General features: G+C 37.6%; 1 protein-coding gene across 1 annotated transcript in view; it reads left to right on the forward strand.

Moving 5' to 3' along the window:
- Window positions 1-3,747: 3,747 nt before the first annotated feature.
- The window catches only part of kiaa1549lb (KIAA1549-like b), a gene marked incomplete at both ends in the record, with an annotated part of 69,290 nt that continues 50,537 nt past the window's right edge, over window positions 3,748-22,500 (forward strand). The window contains one exon of the mRNA XM_079255444.1: window positions 3,748-3,973. Coding sequence (XP_079111570.1) covers window positions 3,748-3,973 — 226 coding nt within the window. The remainder of the gene's footprint in view (window positions 3,974-22,500) is intronic.

The following is a 22,500-nucleotide window of genomic DNA, read 5'->3' on the forward strand; positions in this document are numbered from 1 at the left end:
AGGGCAATACTCCACATTTACAAACTGACGCTGGTAAAGCTGTACGTTATGATAGGTTTTTTTTTTTTTTAAATTTTTTTTATTATTTCTTAGCTGTTTGCTTTACAAATCACATTCAAATGTCACAATGGGAAAGAAAGCTTATAATAATGATGAGGCATGAACTTGGCAGATTAGTGCTTGAAATAGCTCCCCAGTAATACGCATGTGAAATGTAATCAGTGTTTTGAGTCTCAAAGGTATTCACCAGCAATGCGCCTGTGTTAACTCTCCCATACTTGTTAAGGAAAAAAAAATGGATGCAAGAGGAGAGAAATCATTAAATTGTTTTTGATTTTTCCACCTGAGTGACACCTTGGTTTATGGATAACTTTGTTATTGAGGATTCATGTAACATTTAACAGATAAAACAGTCATTTGTAAAACTGCAGTTATTAAATTAATGACTTTGATATCAGAAAGAAAATCCTCTGCTACGGTATTATACTTTGGAGCTCTTAATTCAGGGTCTGTATTAATCGAAATGCGCTATTGTGTAACTCTTTGGTTTGATCAAGGTTTGTTTTACTCAAACTGTTATTTTCAGCCTTCTGGTCATCTCTCAATTTCAGAGTTAATTCACACTGCAAGTTATGGAATCATCTGTTTAGATTGATCATCAATTAGATTTGATAATGGAATCTGAACTGTTACTCTTTTAATAACTGTAGACTTTTGTGGCTTTGATTTTACGTTTTTGTTTCATTTGCTTTTTTTATTTTATGCTACACTAGTTTGCCATGTAGCAATTGCACTGTGCAATATTACAGTATGAGGACTGGGAAAACTAACTCTATGGATGTGATGTCTCTTACAGTTTGCGATAGTGTTTCCTCTCTAGTTCTCAGTGATTTAGGTGTGACCAAGCCTTCTCTACTTTGTCACATTAAGCGGGTTTTCCAGGTGACTCTTTTGGTGAGTGTCAAATAAGACTTTATGGTGTATTATTGTTAAGATTCACTTTGAATTAAAAAAATCTATTGATGCAGCGCTTTCTGACTTAAGATTGTTCTTCCATCACTTACATTCATGCGGATATATATTTTTTTGTGGTTTGAACTGCAAATATAACAAATTAAAGGACAAAAAACAGTTAACAATTTGCCTATTAGCATAGCCTTTTAACATATTTACATATATTTTTATATTTTTTTAAAAGTGGGGCTCAGTAATAAAAAATAATTAGATTTAATACATAAGTTATTTATCATGCATTTTTTAAATTCATGCTAGATGACGGATTAATAATAGACAATCATTGGGTGGCAAGTTGCCCTGTGATCAATGTTGATCTTCTGTGGCTTAAGTCATTAATATGATAGACCTCTCAGCGTTGTTGATATTAACAGTGCAACTCAGGTCCTATGTTGAAGAATTCTGAAGTATGCCTTAATTATGTCAAGGCTTTGTGTAATCTGATCCAGACAGCCCTGAAGCATGAAGCTACCATCGCTATGCTTAACGGTATTTACTTTGCTGTACATAATTCTTTGTCTTTAAAGTTGAATGCTTCACCTATATGCTTCTAAACATACCATCAGGTCATTCTGCTAAACTCTCTTTGAATCTCTTATTATAAGAAAAAACCTCTTGAGGGCTTTCCTCTTATATTTTTTTCTTCTACATTATGAATGGTGAAGCTGATACCTTCAAGGGGAGTTTCAATATACCACTTCTGGGGCGGGAGCATTTTTCAAACAAGATTTCTGGATGTATGATGAACAGCCAATCTGGATGAGAGAAGCAGCTGTTCTAAAAGAAAAGAAAAAACATTCAACTCTAAGACATAGTTTTAATATCAGATATCATAATGATATCATTTTCTATTAGCGGCTTTTCTAATCTAGCATGACAAAGATGACAAACATCATGCACTGAAGAGGATCATGGAACATGACTGAATATCCTTGAGCAGCTACTTTGTAGATTGAAAATCTTCCTAATCCATATAAAAAACCAAAAATGGGAAAATAGACATGACTTACAGCAATAATTTACTTAGATTTTTAATTAATCAGAAGTAGCTTTGAAGCCAGAATATTTTGTTTCCTTGATCAACAGTTTGATATGTTAATGAACATTGAGTTTTGTATCTCATCCCTACTGCACTTTTAACAAAAAGTTGGTGCAGAGACAGAAACTGGAGTTTCTGTGTTTAAAAAAAAAAGAAAAAAAGTTACAAGTCAAAGCTGTACAACCCTGATCTTAAATCAGACAGACAGCACTGCATCAAGAACTATCAATCATCTATAACCATGTAACAGGCAAGAGATGACAACAGGGAACATTTATCAAGCTCTACAACTTAGAATTACATCAATAAAGGACTCTTAAAATGTAATTTATGCAAAAAAACAAAACATACATTCCAAGGCAGTACCAAATATTTTGACTGTGAGGCATCTGGGATAGACAGTCTCAAATCAAAGCCATACTGTGGTAAGAAACTGAAGATAATTAAGACTAAATATTAAATGCAATCAGGACTGTGTGATGTTGGAGTTATATCTTTGCAAAGCTCCTTCACACACCTGATTGCAACATTTTAGAGCAGCATATACCCTCAAGAACATTTTTCTAGGGATGTCAGTTCTACGACACAATGGCATACTTGACACATTACAAAGACATGATTGGGGAAGACAAGAAAATGAGAATTGGACTGTCTTGTATCTAGCTCTGACCTGTATCTAACAGATAATGTGGGGAGGATTTTGAACTAAAAAAATGCAATGACAATTCTTATGATTGCCCACCCTAAGACATGTCGGCAGTAAAACTAAAAAATTTCATTCAAAACACTTAATTTCTTGTTATTCCTGGTGCCTGAATGCCTTTGAAGTGTTTGGAGAAGAAATGGCAACTCTACAAAGTAATAAGACTTGAAATTTTGTTTTATTCTAAATATGCTGGAAGCCTTAAATGCAAAAATACACACAAAGGTCTTAAATGTAAAACTCAGTCTGGATCTGCAGTCTGCAACTCCTGTGTCTTTTCTGGGTCTGGACTGACATCCTGTGGAGGCGAAGAGGTACAACAGCCACTGCTGTATCCACTCAGATGTTCATGAAGTCGCCACAGGTTTGGCAGCATCTGTTAAGAGCTTTATGTGCTGTCATATGCCACTGCGAATATGAAGCTGCTGCTGCTGCTGCTGCAATGGGAGGGAGCGAGGTCAGCGTTAAAGCTGAACCTGCACTGCACAGAAGCGCCATGTCATTTCACATCCGACCAGCAGATGGCGTCCTGCGGCGTGTCCAGCTTTGACTTTTCTCCATACAATTATCACAGACACTAATTTGCTCGGTTTGACCAGGTTAGAGACGCTGATCTGAATGATCTTTCCGCCTGTAGCCTCCACACACCGGAGTGACCAACTTCCATCAGCAGCAGGTCTTAACGACACACTTTTACCGCCAGCAGCTAAATGTGAAACCTCTGGCAAAGTGTGCGCGCCACCCTGCGCCACACGGTGATGATGGGTGGACCGAGCGCAGCCGAGCAATAGGGCGCATTTCTTAATTTCCCCCTCTGCGCCGCGTCCCCCCCCCCCCCCCCCCCCCCCTCCCCTCCCTCCCAGCTCCATCCATCCATCCAGCCCCGGACACGCTACGAGACCGCAGGACGGCCGTGTTTTTCCCGTTTAAACACGAGGATTGATCCAATGTATTATTTACGAGTGAAACTTCAGCAACTTATCCACTGGATATGGCTCCCGGTGTGAGGAGTGATGGGCGGACAGGTCACCCCGAAGTGGCGGGAGCCTGTGGAGCAGACCCCGGCGGATGCTCGTCGCACAGGACGCTTGCTGGAGGAGAGAAGAGGAGGTGTTTGAGGAGCAGGTTGCGAGCCGGAGCAGCGGGGATGCTTGCAGATTGCCTGCTGTCTGTGGCGGTGCTTTTACTTCTTGTCCGGTGCGCTGTGGCCGCAGAGGGTAAGAAACACCGCCGGGCTGCGAGCTCCAACATGTTGTGACACATTTGGTTGCATTGACATCTTTCACGTTTCGAGCTGCACCGCGTGTGGCGTCTACTGTGGAGGAATAAAAGCACACTGGGTGGAAAATGGATCTTTTGTTTTACACAGGCAGCGTTTTGTAATCCGCTGCAGGGAGCATGATTCACAGGCTGTGCGGATGGAGCCATGGTTGGATGTATAGCACGCTAAATAATCTCTAAGAAAATCAAACTTCTATCCTTTATTTGCTATTTATGCAGTTTAGGGTTTGACATGTGTTGAGACTTGCTCTTATTGCATTGACATGGGGTGCTGTCACAGAATATGCCCTGAAGACTATCACTCAGGATGAAGTCTCTTACTTGACATTTTCCAGAGATTGTGTTCTTTCTGCACTGCTCAGGGTTTGCTCCTGTGTGATGTAACTATCTCTCTGCTATTTATCTGCCACCTGAGCCTGAAGCCAGTCAACTCCTTTGTCTCACTGAGCAGATTGTACTGCACTGAGCCACTGCTTTCCCCCCAGTAGCTGCTATCAGCACGAGCTATTTTAACCCTTAACGTTGTCTCTCAGTCCAACTTCACCTCCTCATTGTTGTTCTGATGCCATTTCATTTAGGTTGCATTGCCATGACAGAGGTTATTAAACCATATTATTGTCTGTAATAAGCTGTAGGGAGTTATTCTGGGATGCAGTGCAGTCACAGAGCAGTCAGTGTTTCAGAGCATCTGGGTCAGCACTAATGACACACATACTGTAGCCCACTGAGGGTCTGTTTGTCTCAGGCGGCGTGCACCGCAGCTGAGGTAAGGCTGGCCGACTTTACCATAAAGCCCAGAAGAAAGTACTCGTGCAAAAGACAGTTCCCCTTTTACACGAGTACTGATTGGGCATCATGTTTCCTCCCCTTTCTGTGATTACTTGAGCCATTTCTTTACAGATGACTTTATAGGCTTTGAAATGGCGTGACCACAGCTGAGAAAAGGGAATAACAGATGTTATATGTTATATGTCACCTTTTTGTATTCAGCAAACTGTGGTGTTGTGGCTGTAGTCTCACCTCTACTCTGATGCACTGCTACAGCAGCGGTCGCCTCCTCCTCCCCCCACTCCTCCTCCTTCTCTTGCTCACAGTCAGCATTCATTCTTAAACACGAGTGCAGTGATGGCACCTGCGCTGCACTGTAAATATTTGGTGACATTGCCATACAAGTACTTTTGGTCAAAATTTGCATTAGATTCAAGGGCAATGATTAGAGGATAGATTTGTGGTTAGTTTCAATATGTGAGAGTATAATAGGTGCTAATAGAATTTATTCAGTACATTGATGTTTTTAAGTTTCCTGTAAGCTGTATGCTGTGGTAAAATATTGGGATGCAAGGTTAAACCCCTAAAGGGATTGAGTAAAAAGATTTGTTTTACACAACACAAATGTCCTGCATTTTCTGCAAAATGCCCAATACAAAACCTTCCAAAGTCCAAACCAAATGGGAATTATTCATCTGGATCTTTTCTCAGAGTACAGAAGAACAGAAACCTAATCAACAGCAGGGTCACAGACAGTTTACTCGCTCACCTTTGTGAATGTATTTGTTTTGAGATTGATCTGAATATATTGGCATGTTTAAGATCTCACCCTTGCATGTTTTTTTTTTTTGTTTTTTTATAAAGCGATGCATGTTGTCAAAGATCTGTTTCCTTACAGTCAGCTGTAGCCATTCAATGAATGAGCTGCTGCTTCAGATTGTAACATCACTGTAATCTCTGTCCCCGCATTGCTTTTTGAAGGGGAAAATTCCTGTCCAATTGATGTCTGTCATACTAGGCTGCACTGTAAATGGAAACCAAACTGCTGGAGCTGTTCCTATATCACTACAGTTTCTGTGACTTTTTTCAGTCACACAAGATAAATTTTTGCAAGAAACAGAATGTTGCAGAAAAAAAAATTGCAGATAGCCACTCAGAGTTGTAAGAAATTTAGATGATAGATAAAAAAAGAAACCAGCAATTTAAAACTAAACTAATTTATTGTAAAGTAGTATATCTTAATTTCTCAGTTATATCACCTAAAAAAATTCACATATAGTTTGGCACCAAATTTTACTGTCATATGTGCTGCACTGGAAGCTAAACTCAAATTCAGCCATTACGTTATGATCAGCTGCTTTTTATTAAGATGAGATTTAAAGATTAGGTATCAGGCTCACTGTCTTGGATAAAAGTGAGCAAGAAGAACAGTAGTAACATCAGAATTAAGCTTGAGTTACGTTTGATAATGTGAGTAAATGTATGAGATGATGAGAGTCGTAATAGAAATACAATTATACCTTATATAAGTGAATGAAAGAAGAAACAAATCCTGACTGCTAAAGTTTTGCCTAAAACTTAATTACAATTTTTTTTCTTCTTTGTTTTTAATGTTATGGTTGTTTGGTGTATTATAGCTATTAGATTATGACAGCTTTGTTGAATATATGTTCAATTGAATTAAGAAGTATTCTAACCCAGGCTGTACTGTGATATACTAGTTAGCATTGTTTTCTTGCAAGAAAAGTTCAAAAGTGTGAAGTTTACATGCTTTCCCAGTGTATATGTGGGGTTTCTTTGGGTACTCAGCATTTTCTCACAATCATCAGAAATAAATGTTAGGTTATTAGGTTTAAATAAGTACACCCTGGTGTTTATCTCTCTGTGTTGGGCTATGATAGATTGGTAACCTGTCCAGGATAGTACATCTAGTGCTTCTCAGCTGGTGGCAACCTCTGTTGTTAACCCTGCTTTGAACCAAGCAGGTTTAGATGATGGATGGGATACTCTATCTTTTCCTTTTTTTTCTCCCCTGATTTTTATCTTTTATCTTTTCCTGATTTTAAACACTTCTAAGAGTAAATGGGTTAATCACTTGTAGCTACATCACTTCTACTTTGAGAAACCAGTTCAAAAACATAACTGAGATGTGTGCAGAATTGCAACGCTGGTAAAAAGCAAAAATTGGTTGGATGCAGTTCAGGAAGCTACAACACATATGATGGAATGTTCCTTTAATCAGGGCGTTATTTGTATAGCTCTTTTCATATGAATAAATACATCATAAAATGATAAAAGATTGTGTGCTGACACACAGATGCATGCACATGCACACACCCATGTATGTACACACACATACACATTTAAGATCAACAGTGTTGTAGTAGTAGGGAAGCGCTATCCTATATCAGCACTTTGCACTTGGGAAACACTTGAAACTGGAATAAAAATAAAAGGAGCCTGTTTAACATTAAAAAGAAGAAGCAAGGACGTCAGGTTAAGATCATAAACATGACTACAATACATAAAATAAGGCAGCACAAAAAGTAAGATTTATAAAAAGATGTTAAGTTTAGTTACAAATGCTTACAACGTTGAGTAAAAAGCCTAAAAAGACTACAAGATTTCTTAAATTTTATTTTAAAAATGTGCAATTTCTCAGCTGCTTCAGGTCTTCAGGTACACTATTACACACGTGAGGGCCAAAATAATGATAAAGTTCCCACACCATGTGTTTTGGTTCTGGCTTTATGGATTGGCAAAAGGTCTCTATCTAAAGATTCGAATGCTCCGGAGGGCTTAAATGTTTAAAGCAAATCTGATAAATAAGTAGGACTAGGACTATAAAAAGCTTTTAAAACCAGTAAAAAGATTTCAAAATAACCCTGAAGCAAACAGGTAGCCAATGCAGAGACTTTACAATGTAAACTGTCTTTCTGCTCTTCGTTAGCAGATGTGCAGCTGAATTCAGTAGCAGCTGTAACAGAATCCTGCAGTACAGCTACAGAGATCCACAGCTTGGAGAAAAGGTCAAGAGCTGCATGGTGGTGTAGATTCTCATTCATCTATGTTATGGTGGTCTAAGAGCTTGCTTGAAAGCTGGACTTCTTGTTTTTCTAAAATGTGTCTTTAATCTTTATCTCTAATTAATGTTTACACATGGTCATTGTGACCTTAATGCAATTATATTAGAAGATTTGAATATTCCTTGGAGCAGAGTGGCAATGGCAAGAGGTTTGGAGACTATAAGGACTCCTGTTGGAGCTGACTGAATAACCAACAATCACAGATGAATGGTCACTCCAGGACTGGTTCTTAAGCGCTCTGCAGAGACGGGTGGTCAGTCAAATGATCCTTCAAGCTATCATATCTTTATGGAAGAGCGGCTAACTGAAAATACTCTTATAAGTTGGAATATAAATAGTCATCTTTGGAGGTTGCCAGATGCTGTCTAAGTTTAGAAAAAATACTTTCTGGTGTGATGACATAGCTCAAACCTCCTTGAACATCTGAGCAAAGACATTAAGTTGGCAGCTCGCAGACAGTTCATCCGATCTGGTGGAGCTTCAAAGCATCTGCCTGGAAGAATGGGATACATTTTCCCCAAGCAGGTTTGCAAATTCTTTAGAGATTCAACTTTGAAAATTTAAAGCAAGAGTAGCTTTCAAAGGTAGATTTCACTAAATATTATATTAAAAAAAAGAAAATAGAAACCCCTGACAGATTTTTAAAAAATGCTTTTAGAATAAATTAAATCTACAACATAAGATGTGTAATAACTGTAGTTGTCCAAAAGCTTTTAGAAATCTCACTGTAAGATGGCTGAAAACTTGTGATTAAACTAATGAGGTTAGTAGTTGTTTTGAGTTTTTTTCTTATTTTAATTTCTAGCTTATTTAATATTTCCCCAATAATCCCCCATCCATTTTAAGTATGATTCATACAAAAGAATCTATATTTTTTAATGGTCTTAATTTTTTTTGTAATTTTATTTTCAGGCAGTCATAATGTAGCATAAATCACTCAATCTTTGCACCTTAAGCACAAAAATGTGCACATTTTAAATACTATATTTCAAACAGCTTAAATACAAAGTATAAAACATGCATTTTCTCATTTCATTTGAGATGGCTGGTTTTCTGTTTGTGCTCAGTCAGATTCCCTTCCTAATTACGTCATTTTCACAAGACATGCCATATAAGAAAAATACCATTCAGTTCAATAACAAGGTTATTCAAAGTGCTTTACAGAGACATTAAAATATTACTAAATAAGAAGCATTATTTAAAATTAAAAAAAAGAGAAAAGAAGAACGTGGACTGCTCAGTTCCTTCATCATCTGCTCCCCAAACAAGCTCCACAGCTTTTGGCTTGAGTGTGTGAGTAAGATTTGCATTTAAATTTGTATGTCTGTACATGCATAATTGTCTACAGCATGCATGCTGCATTACCATGTAACCAATGCATATGAGCACAGGAAGCTTTCAAGGCAGCAGATTTGATCATAAAAAAACATAAAACACACATTTGCACGAGTTCAACTGCACTGCTTTGTAATTATTGAAACACAGGACCTTTTCTATTTTCAGTGAAAGTTAGTTCCTGCAAAAACCAAAACAGACCATGTTTTTGTTTATGCAGCAGTGTCTGCAGGACAGGATATAAAAGCCTGTTGCAGAAAATCTTCTCCTTTTCCACCTGGCACCTGCACAAACATGACACTGCAGCAGAGGCCCTTGACAAACATCATAGAGTCCAGTCCTGAGAATGGTGAGCATGGCGGTGACACCTTAGCTTTAACCTCTGAGAACGACAGTGACTCTGGCGATGATGTTGAGGACTACCTCCTGGGGGCTGACTAATTGTCCACCACTTCCAGTGGTTCATCTGACGGCAATTAAGAAGCCCCAGAACTGGATCTAACTTGTAAGTCTGAAAGTAGAGCAACACAGACCTCCAATGCGCTCCAGTGGAATCCTCCAGGTACAGGAAAAACCACTGGACCCACCTGCTATGTGGGCGATGACCTTCAACAGACTCAACAAAGTTACCGTCAATAATTGGCTGTGAAAGTATAATTATTCTTGAGGACACCCTGGAATGCAAGTGGTAAGATAAATAACTAAACAACTTCTGAGTCTTACAACCACAACTTGCCTGCTGCTTATCAGAGCTGACATGTTGGCTTTTGACAAAGCTGACCTCACAGACATCGCTGCATGAAATGCTATATTTAAGCTGTTGCCACTCATCACTTTCTGCCAAGGAATTCATTGACAAAAGACATCGGAGCAAGACTGAAAGCCATTTCCTCCTTGCAGTTCAGTCTGAATTGACAGTTAATATGCATTGAATGGCCAGTAAGACTTCATGGTTGGTTTTTTCTTAAATGTTTCCTTCTACAAGTGCTGTTTCTTGCATTTTGGTGTTCAGTAGGCTATTTTCTAGTTTCCTTTCCTGCCATCCAGATAAGCCTTTTTCAGAGCTGTCAATATGGTTAATGTTCAGTGAAGTCAGAAATATTGGTTTAGAACAAAAAGGAATCATGACTCTTCCTTTCTTTATTTTTTTCTAGGAAGACAAAATTTCTCTGTTTATTTCCCTGGTTTCATCTCATTGCAGTGATTTAAAGTACAACAGTTAATTATGCTGTGGACAAGTCTGTCAGGAGGACTTGAGATGTATATGTCGTGTGTGTGTGGTCAGGATAGATGGTTTCTCATTATGCTGAGCTTCCGCTTTGCATCTTTGATTTGCATCCTCTCTAGATGCAAACATTTGCCTTGGTGAACAGTTATCAAGAAGAAAAGACAGCGTACAAAACCCTTGATGATTTCTATGAAAGGAAAAATAAATCTGTTTGTTCTTCCATCTGCTTTGTTTTCTATGTAACACACTTGTTTTGACAGGAAAACAATAAGACTTCTGTTCAACATTATGGAGGAACTTGTGCAAGAAATGAAAAATAATAAGGAAGCAGAAAGAGTATTACCAAGTGATGAAAAACCATTTAGTACTGGCAATCACTCAGAGTCAAAAGACATTTGCTGTTATCTACTGCTGCTATAATTCACTCCCAGGGTTATTTTGGTTTCTGTCATACAGTAGCTTAAAAAAAAAAGTTTGCAATTTTTTCTTCTCACCGCTGTAAACAAAACAGGGAGCACCTTCACAATACATAGATGTAATGATAGAAAAGGCAAACAGGCTTCTAATTAGTACCATGGGCCATCTGCCTCACAGTATACCGCATATAGTTCAGTGCAATCAGGGAATATTGTGAGTGTGTGATGAGCTATCTCCGTGTTTCCCTCCAGTATCTCCCTGTGTCTTTGTGCTTGCGCCTTCTATTGTTTCTCTCTGTATTTTTTGGCTGTTTGTTGGATTCTGATGGCAGATGAAAGCCTGGCTCTGCTGCTGCTTGAGAAAGGGCAGCAGGCTGCCTGATTTATTGGGACAAGCTCGATAATACACCACACTGCTCTGCACAAGGCCAGCATTAATCACACTGCATCACACTGGGCCTCAGCAGAAAAATGCCATGAGAGGATGAATTGTTTAGAAAATTTAGGAACATTCAATTTTGAAGAACAACTCACTTTTATGTTTGTAAAATTGCCTCCATCTTTAAGGGCAAATGTAGGCTACTGTATGGGAGTGATTCTACCAGTGTGTTGGAATATTACTAAAGATTTATTTTATTTAGATCTTTTTTTTTTGTGGGGAAATACACAAAACATTACTCGTTTTATACCACAGATATTAAAATTGGGACTTATCTCACCCTAATACCTGCAAGAAAGCTGATTTGACCTGTTTGTGCCCTGACTATTATGAAAATTGGTCTAATCAGCTCAAGTAAATTAAATCACTTACTTAAGTTTGGCATGGCAGTCTCAGGCCAATAAAAGTTCATTGTGATTAAAGAGTAAATATTAAGTCATAGCGATGACTAATCCCTGCGATGGACTGGCGAGGTGTCCTGGGTGTACCCTGCCTGTCGCCCAAAGCCAGCTGGGATAGGCTCCAGCTTCTCTGCGACCCTGAATTGGATTGAGCGGTTCAGAAAATGAATGAGAAAAATGAATGAATGAATATTAAGTCATAGCTGATAGTCAGAACAGGATAGATAAAATATTTAACATTACTTGGCTCACACCAGAATTTAGATCTATGGGCACCATAAATGAGTGGGTAAGGCACTCTGAGAGATGTGGTCAGTGGTCACATTTCATGGCAAGCTATCGTTGAGCTTCATCCGCAGTTGTTTTAAATGGAAATGTAAAGTGTAACTAAAGGCTGTGGACTGTGTCATTTCAGAAAATCCCTTTGAACCACTGAAGGAGCGAACGTGAGATTTCTACATTATACATTTACATTCATCACACATTCATTCGAAATGTTGCCTACTTCACAGCTCGCAAAGTGTGCCTGCACCATGGATATCCTAAGGAACTGTATAATAATGTAATCTACAAGAAAAGAAAGAAACGTTTTTAGATGCCAGGCTTGGCTCTGTTATGTGGTCCACTATGCAGTTCCCATTCAGCTATGGATTTCTGTTTTGATGTCTTCACAACAAGTAATGTTTCAATGTGCTGGAAATATTTTAGAAGTAGAGGGGGAAATTTTGTGAAAGGTTTTACAGAGGCCTTTTATATGACTGTGGTCTAAAACCAAGATTTTTTCAGATGCCTTTTTGGCTCCTTTTACATTCTCACAACTGACTGGCGTGCTTTATTAGACTTGCCTGTGAACTGTCTGTCTAAAAGCACACATGTACATTAGTTTTTTTTGCATGTATAATGTGTATAAACAGCAATAGCAAAAAGTGTTATACTTGTAAAACAACACCATGAAGGCCACTAGCTATTTGTTGTCGTAACTGCTCTAATGCCTGCATGTAACATTTGTTACTGGAGGGCACCCCAACAAAGCTGAACTCTACAGAACTTCCTGATTTGTTTTTTTTTTATTTTTTTTTTTATTTTCAACAATCATTTATTGAAGTTGGTTGAAGTACATGAACAACCCATGAATGCCACTTTGTTGGCCTGAGACCCCTTTTTCAGCCCAGGAATGTTCACAAGCAGACCTGTCATCGTAATTTTGTTTAGCCATTAAGGTTTGTGCGTGCCAATCTTTTGTGTGTTTTAATTGGATTACATAGAAATTGGGGCTAGACAAGCATAATAATCATCTGGCAACACAATTACATCATTGTAGTATGAAGAGAGGGTGTTTTGTCTTAGTAAATAGTGTTGTCTGATTTAATTATTCCAACAAATTAAATGGAAAATGGAAACTAAAAAAGAGGTGACATTTGTGTTTTGTTTGAAATATAAATAGCAGGTTTAATTTATGGATTTCTCACAATTTCCAGCCATGTAGATCCATTATACATATCCATCTACAGAAAAACAATCACTCACGACATTGATTTTGTGGGAAAATTATTAGAAACCAATCACCACATGATGTGTGGCCCTCAGCTCAGGTCAGAAAATGTTGTATCTGATGCCATAACATATATGCTCTATTCAGTCAGTGTATAGAAAATCCTTTGATATTGATTCCCAGTCATATCACAGGGATTCAATCTTGCATAAGTAAAGCAAGTTTAGAGTAGAAGCAGTCGACTTGCTTCAGTGATCTTAGGAAATGTCAAGCATCAAGACGAAGCTTAACTCAGAGAGCATTAAAGGAAAAGTTAGAAGTCGGCTTTATTTGACAGTAATCAAACTTAGTACTTTAAGGAATTTTCCTCTGACAGAATATATAAACAGTTTTGCAGGTAATTTGAGCCACTTCCACAAACTACTGAAACATCTACCTGTAGTTACACAAAGACCAATTCTTAAAATGTGTCATACGTTTTTAACATCTGCAGCTTCTAATGAATTTCACCCACTTTGTGTTTTATTCATACAACTGTAAATGTGTACCATGTACCAAATGTTTGACTTGTGTCCTTCTTTAGTTCTCTGAAGTCATCCCTTAAGTCTTAAAATAAGACTGCTGTTCTCCACAGGCCAATTCATCAACTCATTACAGGGATAATCCGAGTGTGTAGCTCCTTTGCCTCTGGAGAACTTCCCCTTTGCATACATGCACATCAATGCACACACACACACACACACACACACACACACACATGAAAGCACAAAAGGCCTGCACACATGCTCCCGCACTGGAACAAAAGTATATGTGAGTCCCAGATTTGTATCCTTCCACCCTCTGACACGTGTGTTTATGTGTGTTATTTATGTGATGTTAGTCACAACTTCAAAATGGCCAACAGCACCTTAAAATTCAGGAGTTACTGCACTGGATGTGCACTTTTTCCTGACATGAAATGCATTGCATTTTCTTTTTTAGATTAAAATAAGGCACAGACCTAGACCTTATATGCAGCATAGAAGATCTATAACTCTTTATCATTTTATAAAAATGAATATATCTATAAACAAGCTAAATAAACTTTTTTACTGCACACCACAGCTTGAATGAAATGTTGTTCAGATGGAGACTGTTTGCTCCCCTGAGTCTACAGCATTTCAGATTAATAAAGGTCAAACATGTGTCCTCAGGATTAGAACAAAGTATCGGATAGAATACATACTTCTCATTCATGATATTGCCTCTCTTGGGCAGTGAACATCATTATCAGCAAATTTCACAGCAGCCAGTGAAATGTGGATAATAAACACAGCCGTAGTTGTAAGGAGGAAGAGTAGAGGATCAGATGGGGGAAAAAACCACAACACAGAAAGGGAGTCTGCGAAGGACAAACAAATGAAGGTTGAATTGATTGAAAACACACTTTAGCACAGAGATATCAAATTCTGGTCAATAAGAATTGCTTTTATGTACGATAGTCAAATTCATGGGTCGTTAATAGATTCAACATCTATTTAACTTTATTGTCTTCTTTTTGTGGACAAACCTTGCATGTGGACATGCTTGCAGTTAAATTAGTAAACAAGATGCCAGAGGTATAACGGTGCCCCATAATCATGGTTGGGTGTATTTTTGTTAAAATAAGGGAAAAATGCAAAACATCAAACTTCTTCACTTTGGTGTGAACAGTAACATGTTTAATGAGATTTAAAATGAAACAAAAAAAAAACAACAACATAAAAAAAACAAATCAAAACTGCTTGTAGTAAATTATCTGCTAAAAAGATTCTTAAAAACAAAAAATTCCCTAAATATCCTACCTCCATTTTAATGGGCAGTGTCTGTACATACTTAATATGAGGATAGAGGGATGTTTTCAGAGGACAATAAAGATAATTCATTCAAACTTGTACAAATAATTTTATCCAAAGTTCAAATTTTTTTTTAGTTGCATGAAAATGTTTGGTTAATAAAACATTGCTTGAATTAGCACATTTTCAGATAATGTATTGAAAATATCTTCAACCATTTTACACGTTTATTGACTTTTTAAAAATACTTACTTTTAAAATAAGAAAGCTTCTCATTATAACTATTAAAGATAGAAGCAATTTAAACTGTGAAAGTTTTCAGCAACAGTGTACTAAATCTACATGTGTAGGGGGCAGGGCTACATGGGGAACACAGCTCAGCATAAGACCTACAGACTGCTTTTGTCTTATTCACTTGTTTTTGTCCATTTAGATAATTCACTGGGACACCAAAGTGCTCCCAAACAGGAGATCTTAACTCTGGAAGCTCTGGTTTCTCCTTGAAACTGTCCCAAGCCATAACGTCGGTCATGACTAACCAGATGTCTGTTATGGTTAAGCAGAGGCTGTGCTGCAGACTGGAGGAAGCATGTGCAAGGCAATTATCCTTCTGTGGGGGGACTTCAGGTACGCCTCTGTTCCTTACCTCAGGTTCTGTATCGTTACACGCCTACTAGATATCTATCAGAAAACGCCTGAATTCTGATCTCATTTGTCCCATTTCTTATGCTAAAAGCAACTTCTGAAGACTAGCTGAACTGGATAAACCATTTCTGACAAGATGGCCATTCTCTACAGAGTATCTGTACTAACCATTAAACTGGTATAAAAGCTCTGTTCTTTAGTGGGTATGTATGAAATGTATGAAAAGCTGCTCAAAAATCAAAATGAGGATTGAGAACATTTTTTGATAAAGTCTAAAATGTATGTTGTAAAGAGGCGAGTCATAAAACAACACAGTAGATTATCCAATCAGGCATTTTACACCTTTGAAGGCCAACATTTGTCAGGGTTGTGGTGGAGGTGAGGACCCAAATGCAGGACCAGGAGCCCGGAATGCAGAATGAAGAAGATTTAATGAGGCTAGGCTAGGCTAGGCTAGGCTAGGCTAGGCTAGGCTAGGCTAGGCTAGGCTAGGCTAGGCTAGGCTAGGCTAGGCTAGGCTAGGCTAGGCTGCGCTGCGCTGCGCTGCAACATTGAACCGAAACAGAGGCTATAAATACAGACAAGGACAGAACAAGACACAGGTGAAATGAATCAGCTAATTTAGTCCAGGTGAAAACTATGAAGGGGAACAAAGGCTACAGAGGAAACAAGCCACAACACTACAAAACAACATGAAACTAGAACTACCCATGACAAACACAAACCATGACAACACTATTTCTGTGTTGGCATTGTGGACAGTATCCAGGAGAAGCAGTCTGAGACCTGTGGGAAAAATGAGGCATGTAAAAAATATTTTTCTTTTTCTGATTCAGCATTTAATTACCTTTTCATTGTGCATGTCAACCATCTGAATATTCTAATAAACAAAAGAAAATTCACAGCAATTTATTGAATCCAGTCAACCACGTCCAAAATCCATTATGCTTTGAATCATGTCTCCATACGTGGGATAAGCTGCTAATGTGCCATTTTTGACCTCAGTGCAGCACAATGGAACAAGGTTTAGGCCTTTAGTTTTTACCAGAATGATCAATTCTCAGCTTGATAGAAATATTTTCAGCTGTGAGATTGCTTTCTAAGAAGTAAGGTTAAACTTTGAAAGACAAGTCTAAAAAGAAGTGGAGATACAGTTCCTGTTATTCTCTTGACATACTATCCCATTCTCATTTCAGAAAAAGCATCTGAGACCATTTAGCTTGGTTTTTGTTAGCAGAACAACTGAAAACACTAGAAAAGTTTTTGCTATTTAAAAATGCCGTTTACAACCAAGAGAAGAGTACTTGGGTTTCTAGTTTTTGATGCATACTTAGATTTGAGAGAAAAAAGGTGTGTCGGATCAGTGAAATAAAAAGAAAAACCTTCTTCAAGTTAGCAAAAGACTGCATATGTGCTTGAGGTGGATTTTGTCTGATTCAAGATATAGGTAATGGACATCAAGGTAGGTAGAAATGCCCAAAGGCTTACTTATGCTAACACATTTTAGAAAACCCTCAAAGAAATTGAGCTACTTTTAAATTACATGCTGATTGGTTAGCCCGACCCGGTAAGAGCCTCCATTAACTGATTTTACCTCAAAGAGGATAGAAACTATAAAGGCAGAAGAAAAATAAAGAAAAACAGTGGCAATAGCTGCACTGGACAGTCAGAACTCATTTTAAACACTTGTTTTCTCTCCATCACAAAGAAGATCTTTTTTCTAACTTGACTTATGGAGATATTTTTTACTTTTGTGCTTATGGAGAAGAAATAGTTTAAATATCAAGAATATTTAGCTTCTCATGGATTTCCACATATATTAGAGTGTATTACCGCAGTGGTGGAATCGATCTATAAAGACATGCAAGTCAAAGCTCTACGCCAAACAACCGCTGAACCATTTTCTGTTGCATCACGCGAGTCAGTCATGACCAGTTAAATGAGCAGTTGGGTGTTTCTGCAGTGTCAACATCACCCATAAGCAAACATTTACTGAGGTTCATTCTAACTGAGCTTAGCCTCAGAGAATTCCTGGATCTTGTCTTTGCTTTCGTGGCATGGTGGATTTTAAAGTGCATGGTGGGAGCACTGTGATTTTCACAACAGAATAATATGACTTGAAGGCTTGTACATATAAACACTGGTATTTTGGTAGCCACAGTTTTTGTATTTGTTCTCGTCTATTGTCCAAAGGCAAACTGAAGATGGTAAAAAAAAAAAGAAGCAAAATACAACAAAGATTTTTACTGATTTACTGACATTTTTTAGATCTGCACAGAATAACTGTGATTTACGTAGCAATTTGTCTCTGGTTTGTATGTAAAAAACATGAGATGTTCTCCACTTTGTTTCACATGGTAACAGCAGACCTAGCTAAGATAGTACTGGTTCCAACCCTTTCTAACAGGACATTTGACATATCTGCTCCTTAAATTTCTCACAGATAACCACAAAAAAGATGTAAGCTGTTAAACAAAACAGAGAATGTCAGCGTTGTGATTTGGGATCAGACTTCATCAGGTCTAAAGCTGATAACATTGAGAAAGATGTCATTTTGCTGACAACAGCCAGAGATTTTCTTCTTATCCAGGGCATCACTTTTCGCTGCTCATCGAAGGGGAAAGAAAGTATCATGAGATGAAAATGGACTAAGTTTTGTTGTTGTTGTTATTAAAGTTGGCTACTTTGGCTTTCTTAGGGGTTACGGAGAAGGGATAAACCCTGTTTTTTTTAAAAAAAAAAAAACAAAAAAACAAACAAACCGTGTTTCTGTGTACTTAGTCTAAGAAACAGAATGGCGTACGAAGTTGTGATCCTCTTCCTGTTTTCTGAAAGCCTCTCAGGAAGCCTCTGTTTATTTTCAATCTTATTTGCTTATTTGTGGCTGAATCACATAATCAGATGCTGGATGTCACACTGTGTTTTGTTTTTTCTTCCTTTATTCTTTACAACTTATTCGTTTTTTCATTGTACCTATGATTTGTTTAAAGTGGTATGTGTAAAGTCACGCATAAAGCAGCACAGGCCAGTTGTAGAAGTGCTGAGCAGGCTGTTACTGGAAGGAAGGACTGAGACAAACCCTCAGGTCCTCATAAGACTTCAGAGGATCAAGACACAGTGCATCTGCTGACTGGTATAGGAAGCAACTGGTGCTGGTGTGTATTATTCTGCACACTGACAATATGATCACAGCACAGTAACAATAAGTTTCTTTACTGCCTCACAGCCGTACATGTTTTCTAAAAGGACCTGTCACTGTTTTTGACAAGTATTTATTTTTCATATATAATTTGTGCTCTAAAAAAATCCCAAAAGGCAGACACTAATAAAAATTAAACTTATGTAAACTAAAGGACTTTCCCTTTAAAGAGAAAAATCCAACTACCCTAAATGACCTGCTCAGTGGTTTTATGGTTTGTGTTCTTACTGCTTTTGTAATTAATTAGTTTTAATCAAATCTGATCTTTCCTACTCAGCTAATACTGCTCTTACCTCATTACTTACTTCTAAATCATTTAATTGTGAATCAATTTTAAATCTGCTGTTACAGCTGCGTTACGATTCAACCACAGTTTAAACTAACATACCTGTAGGGAGATGCTTTTTCTCAAAGTCAGTAATGTAAACTTTGCTGAAACTTTTGCAGCACTGGAATGTCATATTAAGAAAAGAAACTGGTATATAATGAAGGGCGCATTTCACATCCAAAGCCTTGCAATGACAATAATTTGTTCTCAGTAGGATGCTCACTGTGCCTACTATGAATATGTGCTACATTTGAATGCACTCTTACTTGTCAGCATTTGTCAGAGGAATCTTATTTTCTTTACTGTCACAGTAGCAGCTGCAACATCACATCATTGGCCCTGGGGTGTTGTGTTGAATTTAGGAAGCTGAGGCCTTTGCTCAAGAGCTCATCCATCATGCTGCCTGCTGATGTCTGTGGCAATCTCTTTGTTGGCTCTGACTGTGTGAGGTGTCAAGGTTGAATGTCTGATTGCTGTGATGTGAAGCACGAACACTGTCTGTGTTGTAGCGCAAACATGTGATGCTTGACCTGGAATTCAGCCACGATGACCTGCGTGATGCAACCTTGTGTTGTTTTATTACTTCCTGTACATTTCATTAGTGATATAGACATCATTTGTGGTTGCTCTGCGTTGTTTAATGCTGATTCTAGACATTGCCAGCTATACCTGCTCGAATAACAGAGCATATCAATGTTTCAGTTAAACCCAGGAGGTAGGAGAGTAAATTTTCATTGTAGCTTTGACAATGACTTTTGCTTGTTTTTCTCATTATTGTCATATATTAGAAAGATTTCCCGTGGTAACCAGTTTTAATTCAAACTGATCTCATGTTATACTTGTGACAGAACTATTTTGTAGATTCTCTTAGAAGTTGAGCTGTATTCCTAGTCCCAACAAAGAGGTTAAGGTGCCTAAAGCTAATCAAACAGTGAGTGAAGAGCTGATGTGTAAACGAAACAGAATAAAACAACAACAACAAAACTCTTGGTTAATCAAGACACACGGGACTCATATTCTGCTTTACAATCCTGCATATCACTCTGAATGTGGCCCCAGCTGCTGTCAAAACTAGTTAATATTCCTTTCATGACAGTTTCACAAAATGCGGCGAGTACTCCCCTGAAAAAAAAAACTATTTTTGTACCAAACATTAAAGAAAGGAAAGAAAAAGTCATGTTCAATGACAGAAACTGATTAAAGAAGAGAGAAGACTTAATGTTTCACCCTATACAACATGTGCAATCAATCTATCAAGAAGATTGTGAAGCTGATTCCCAAATCCTTCTGAATCCCCCGCAAAGGTAAGTTATTTGTTGCAGTGACCCCATATTACAGAGCAGTGTGATTGCATTACAAAGATTTTGACATTCTTGTGCTTGATTCCAGTTTGGATTTTTGATAGGATTGTGGAGGCTTAGCAGGCTTATCCCACCTCATTATCCCACACGGTCTTCCTCCTCCATCACATACCTGGACTATCCTCTGCTGCACTGCATGACAATAAATACGATCAGAGTGCAAACATCGGCTTCAGGTTATTTCTTTTCACTCTGGAGGTCAGGACCCTTGGGGACAATTCAGTCAATCATCAACTGTCTGCTGAACCAGTTGATCATCCTCTGCATATTTATCTATTATTTTTCCAATACTCTGTTTAACTTTGGTTGTACTTTTTTTCTGTGACACCTTAAATATTGTCAATAAGGCTTACTGTAACATAGCTGCATGACACATTGGCGTTTATGATCACGGTTCTCTTAAATGGCTTTACCATTCAGAAGTTTCTTCTTTTTAATGGTTCCTGGAGATATTTCGACGGAATTGTTTGTAATGTTACTTGAAAGCCTGAAAATTATCTGCTTTGTTAGGCCATAATAAGATACTGAAGGGGGATTAATAATGTTTCAATGTAACTGCAGCAGTGACTTTATTCCCAACTTGTACATAATGATGCTTGTGTTAATACTTAAGATGCAGGAAGCCATGTCTAGGGTTTAAATTCATTATTATGAATAATGTAAACAACTGAAAGTTTAGTCTCTGGTTAGCTTTTTTGGTGTTTGTTGAGGGTTTTCAGAAAGTCAGAATTCACCAAAAATGTTCTTTGATTTTTGTAGGATGTAGTTGAAGGCAATTATAACATCGTTCCATAGCTGATCTGACAGGAACAGAAACTTGTAAAAATGCTACGTTGTACTTTTAAGTAGAGATGAGTGCAAGTCATGTACGATACAACAGGTATGGTCAGCATTCTGTCACTTTGCAGGATGAGCTTTGATTCTTTCTGAAGTCTCTCCGAGGGCCCAATTAGATGGTCAGAAGCGCCGGCGTGTAGTTGTCGCATCAGCAATGGGAAGAGCAGAGTGGAGCAGTAGAGGCTGACTAAAGCTGAACTCCACATGCTGTGATGTGATGGTCTTTTGAATGGCAGATCACAGGTCACCCTGCAGGCACACTTTATTTTTATTGATCTATTTTATTGATAGTTTTGGATTCTGTAGTTTATAAGGGTTGTATTAAAGTCAAATATGGAGAAATCAGTGATGCAATGGATGTCTCAGAAGCAAATATTAGACTTTTTTTTATCTACATATTCACCATTTTACAGAACCAGGTCATCAGATAGACAGACAGACAGATAGATAGACAGATAGATAGATGACAGCTCTCTAATCATTGTATTCCCCCTTTTAATTCATAAATTATTTTAAGTAGTATCTAAATGTATATTCACTCAGTGTAGTGAATTTTTGTTCCAAATGTAATGTGTTTAAATTATTTCTATTCATAGTTTTTAAATAAAGATTTTAATATATCTTTTGTTGTAATTGATATTGCAACACTAAAATGTAAACAATATTAGCATGGATAATTCTATATTCACTATATATTTTATGAATTGGCTTGTAAGATTACAAATTTAAATTTAATTTTGATCTCTGTAAATTGTCCTAAATTTATTATATTTGCAAAGAACCTTGAGAGGATTTTTGGGTGAATTGGTGCTATACAAATAAAGCTCATAAAAATTGGTTCATAACAAATTTGAAATAAAATCCAAGATATCAATATAAAAACTTTAGGATATGAGTTTGTCACTTTGTCCAATTATCTTCAGGTGAGTTTTTTAAAAAAAAAAGATTTGCAAAGGAATTTATGGGTGACAAAACTTTATTGATATGAACAATCAAGGTTTGTAATTATATGCTGGTCTCAGTAGTATTTAATCTGTGACAACTACTTCTCATGTTACACTCAACTTCTTTGTGTGATTGAAGAGACAGTTATCTCTTGAAAATATGTTTAAAA

This window comes from Telmatherina bonti (assembly GCF_933228915.1).
Source record: "Telmatherina bonti genome assembly, chromosome: 1".
Taxonomy (NCBI): domain Eukaryota; kingdom Metazoa; phylum Chordata; class Actinopteri; order Atheriniformes; family Telmatherinidae; genus Telmatherina; species Telmatherina bonti.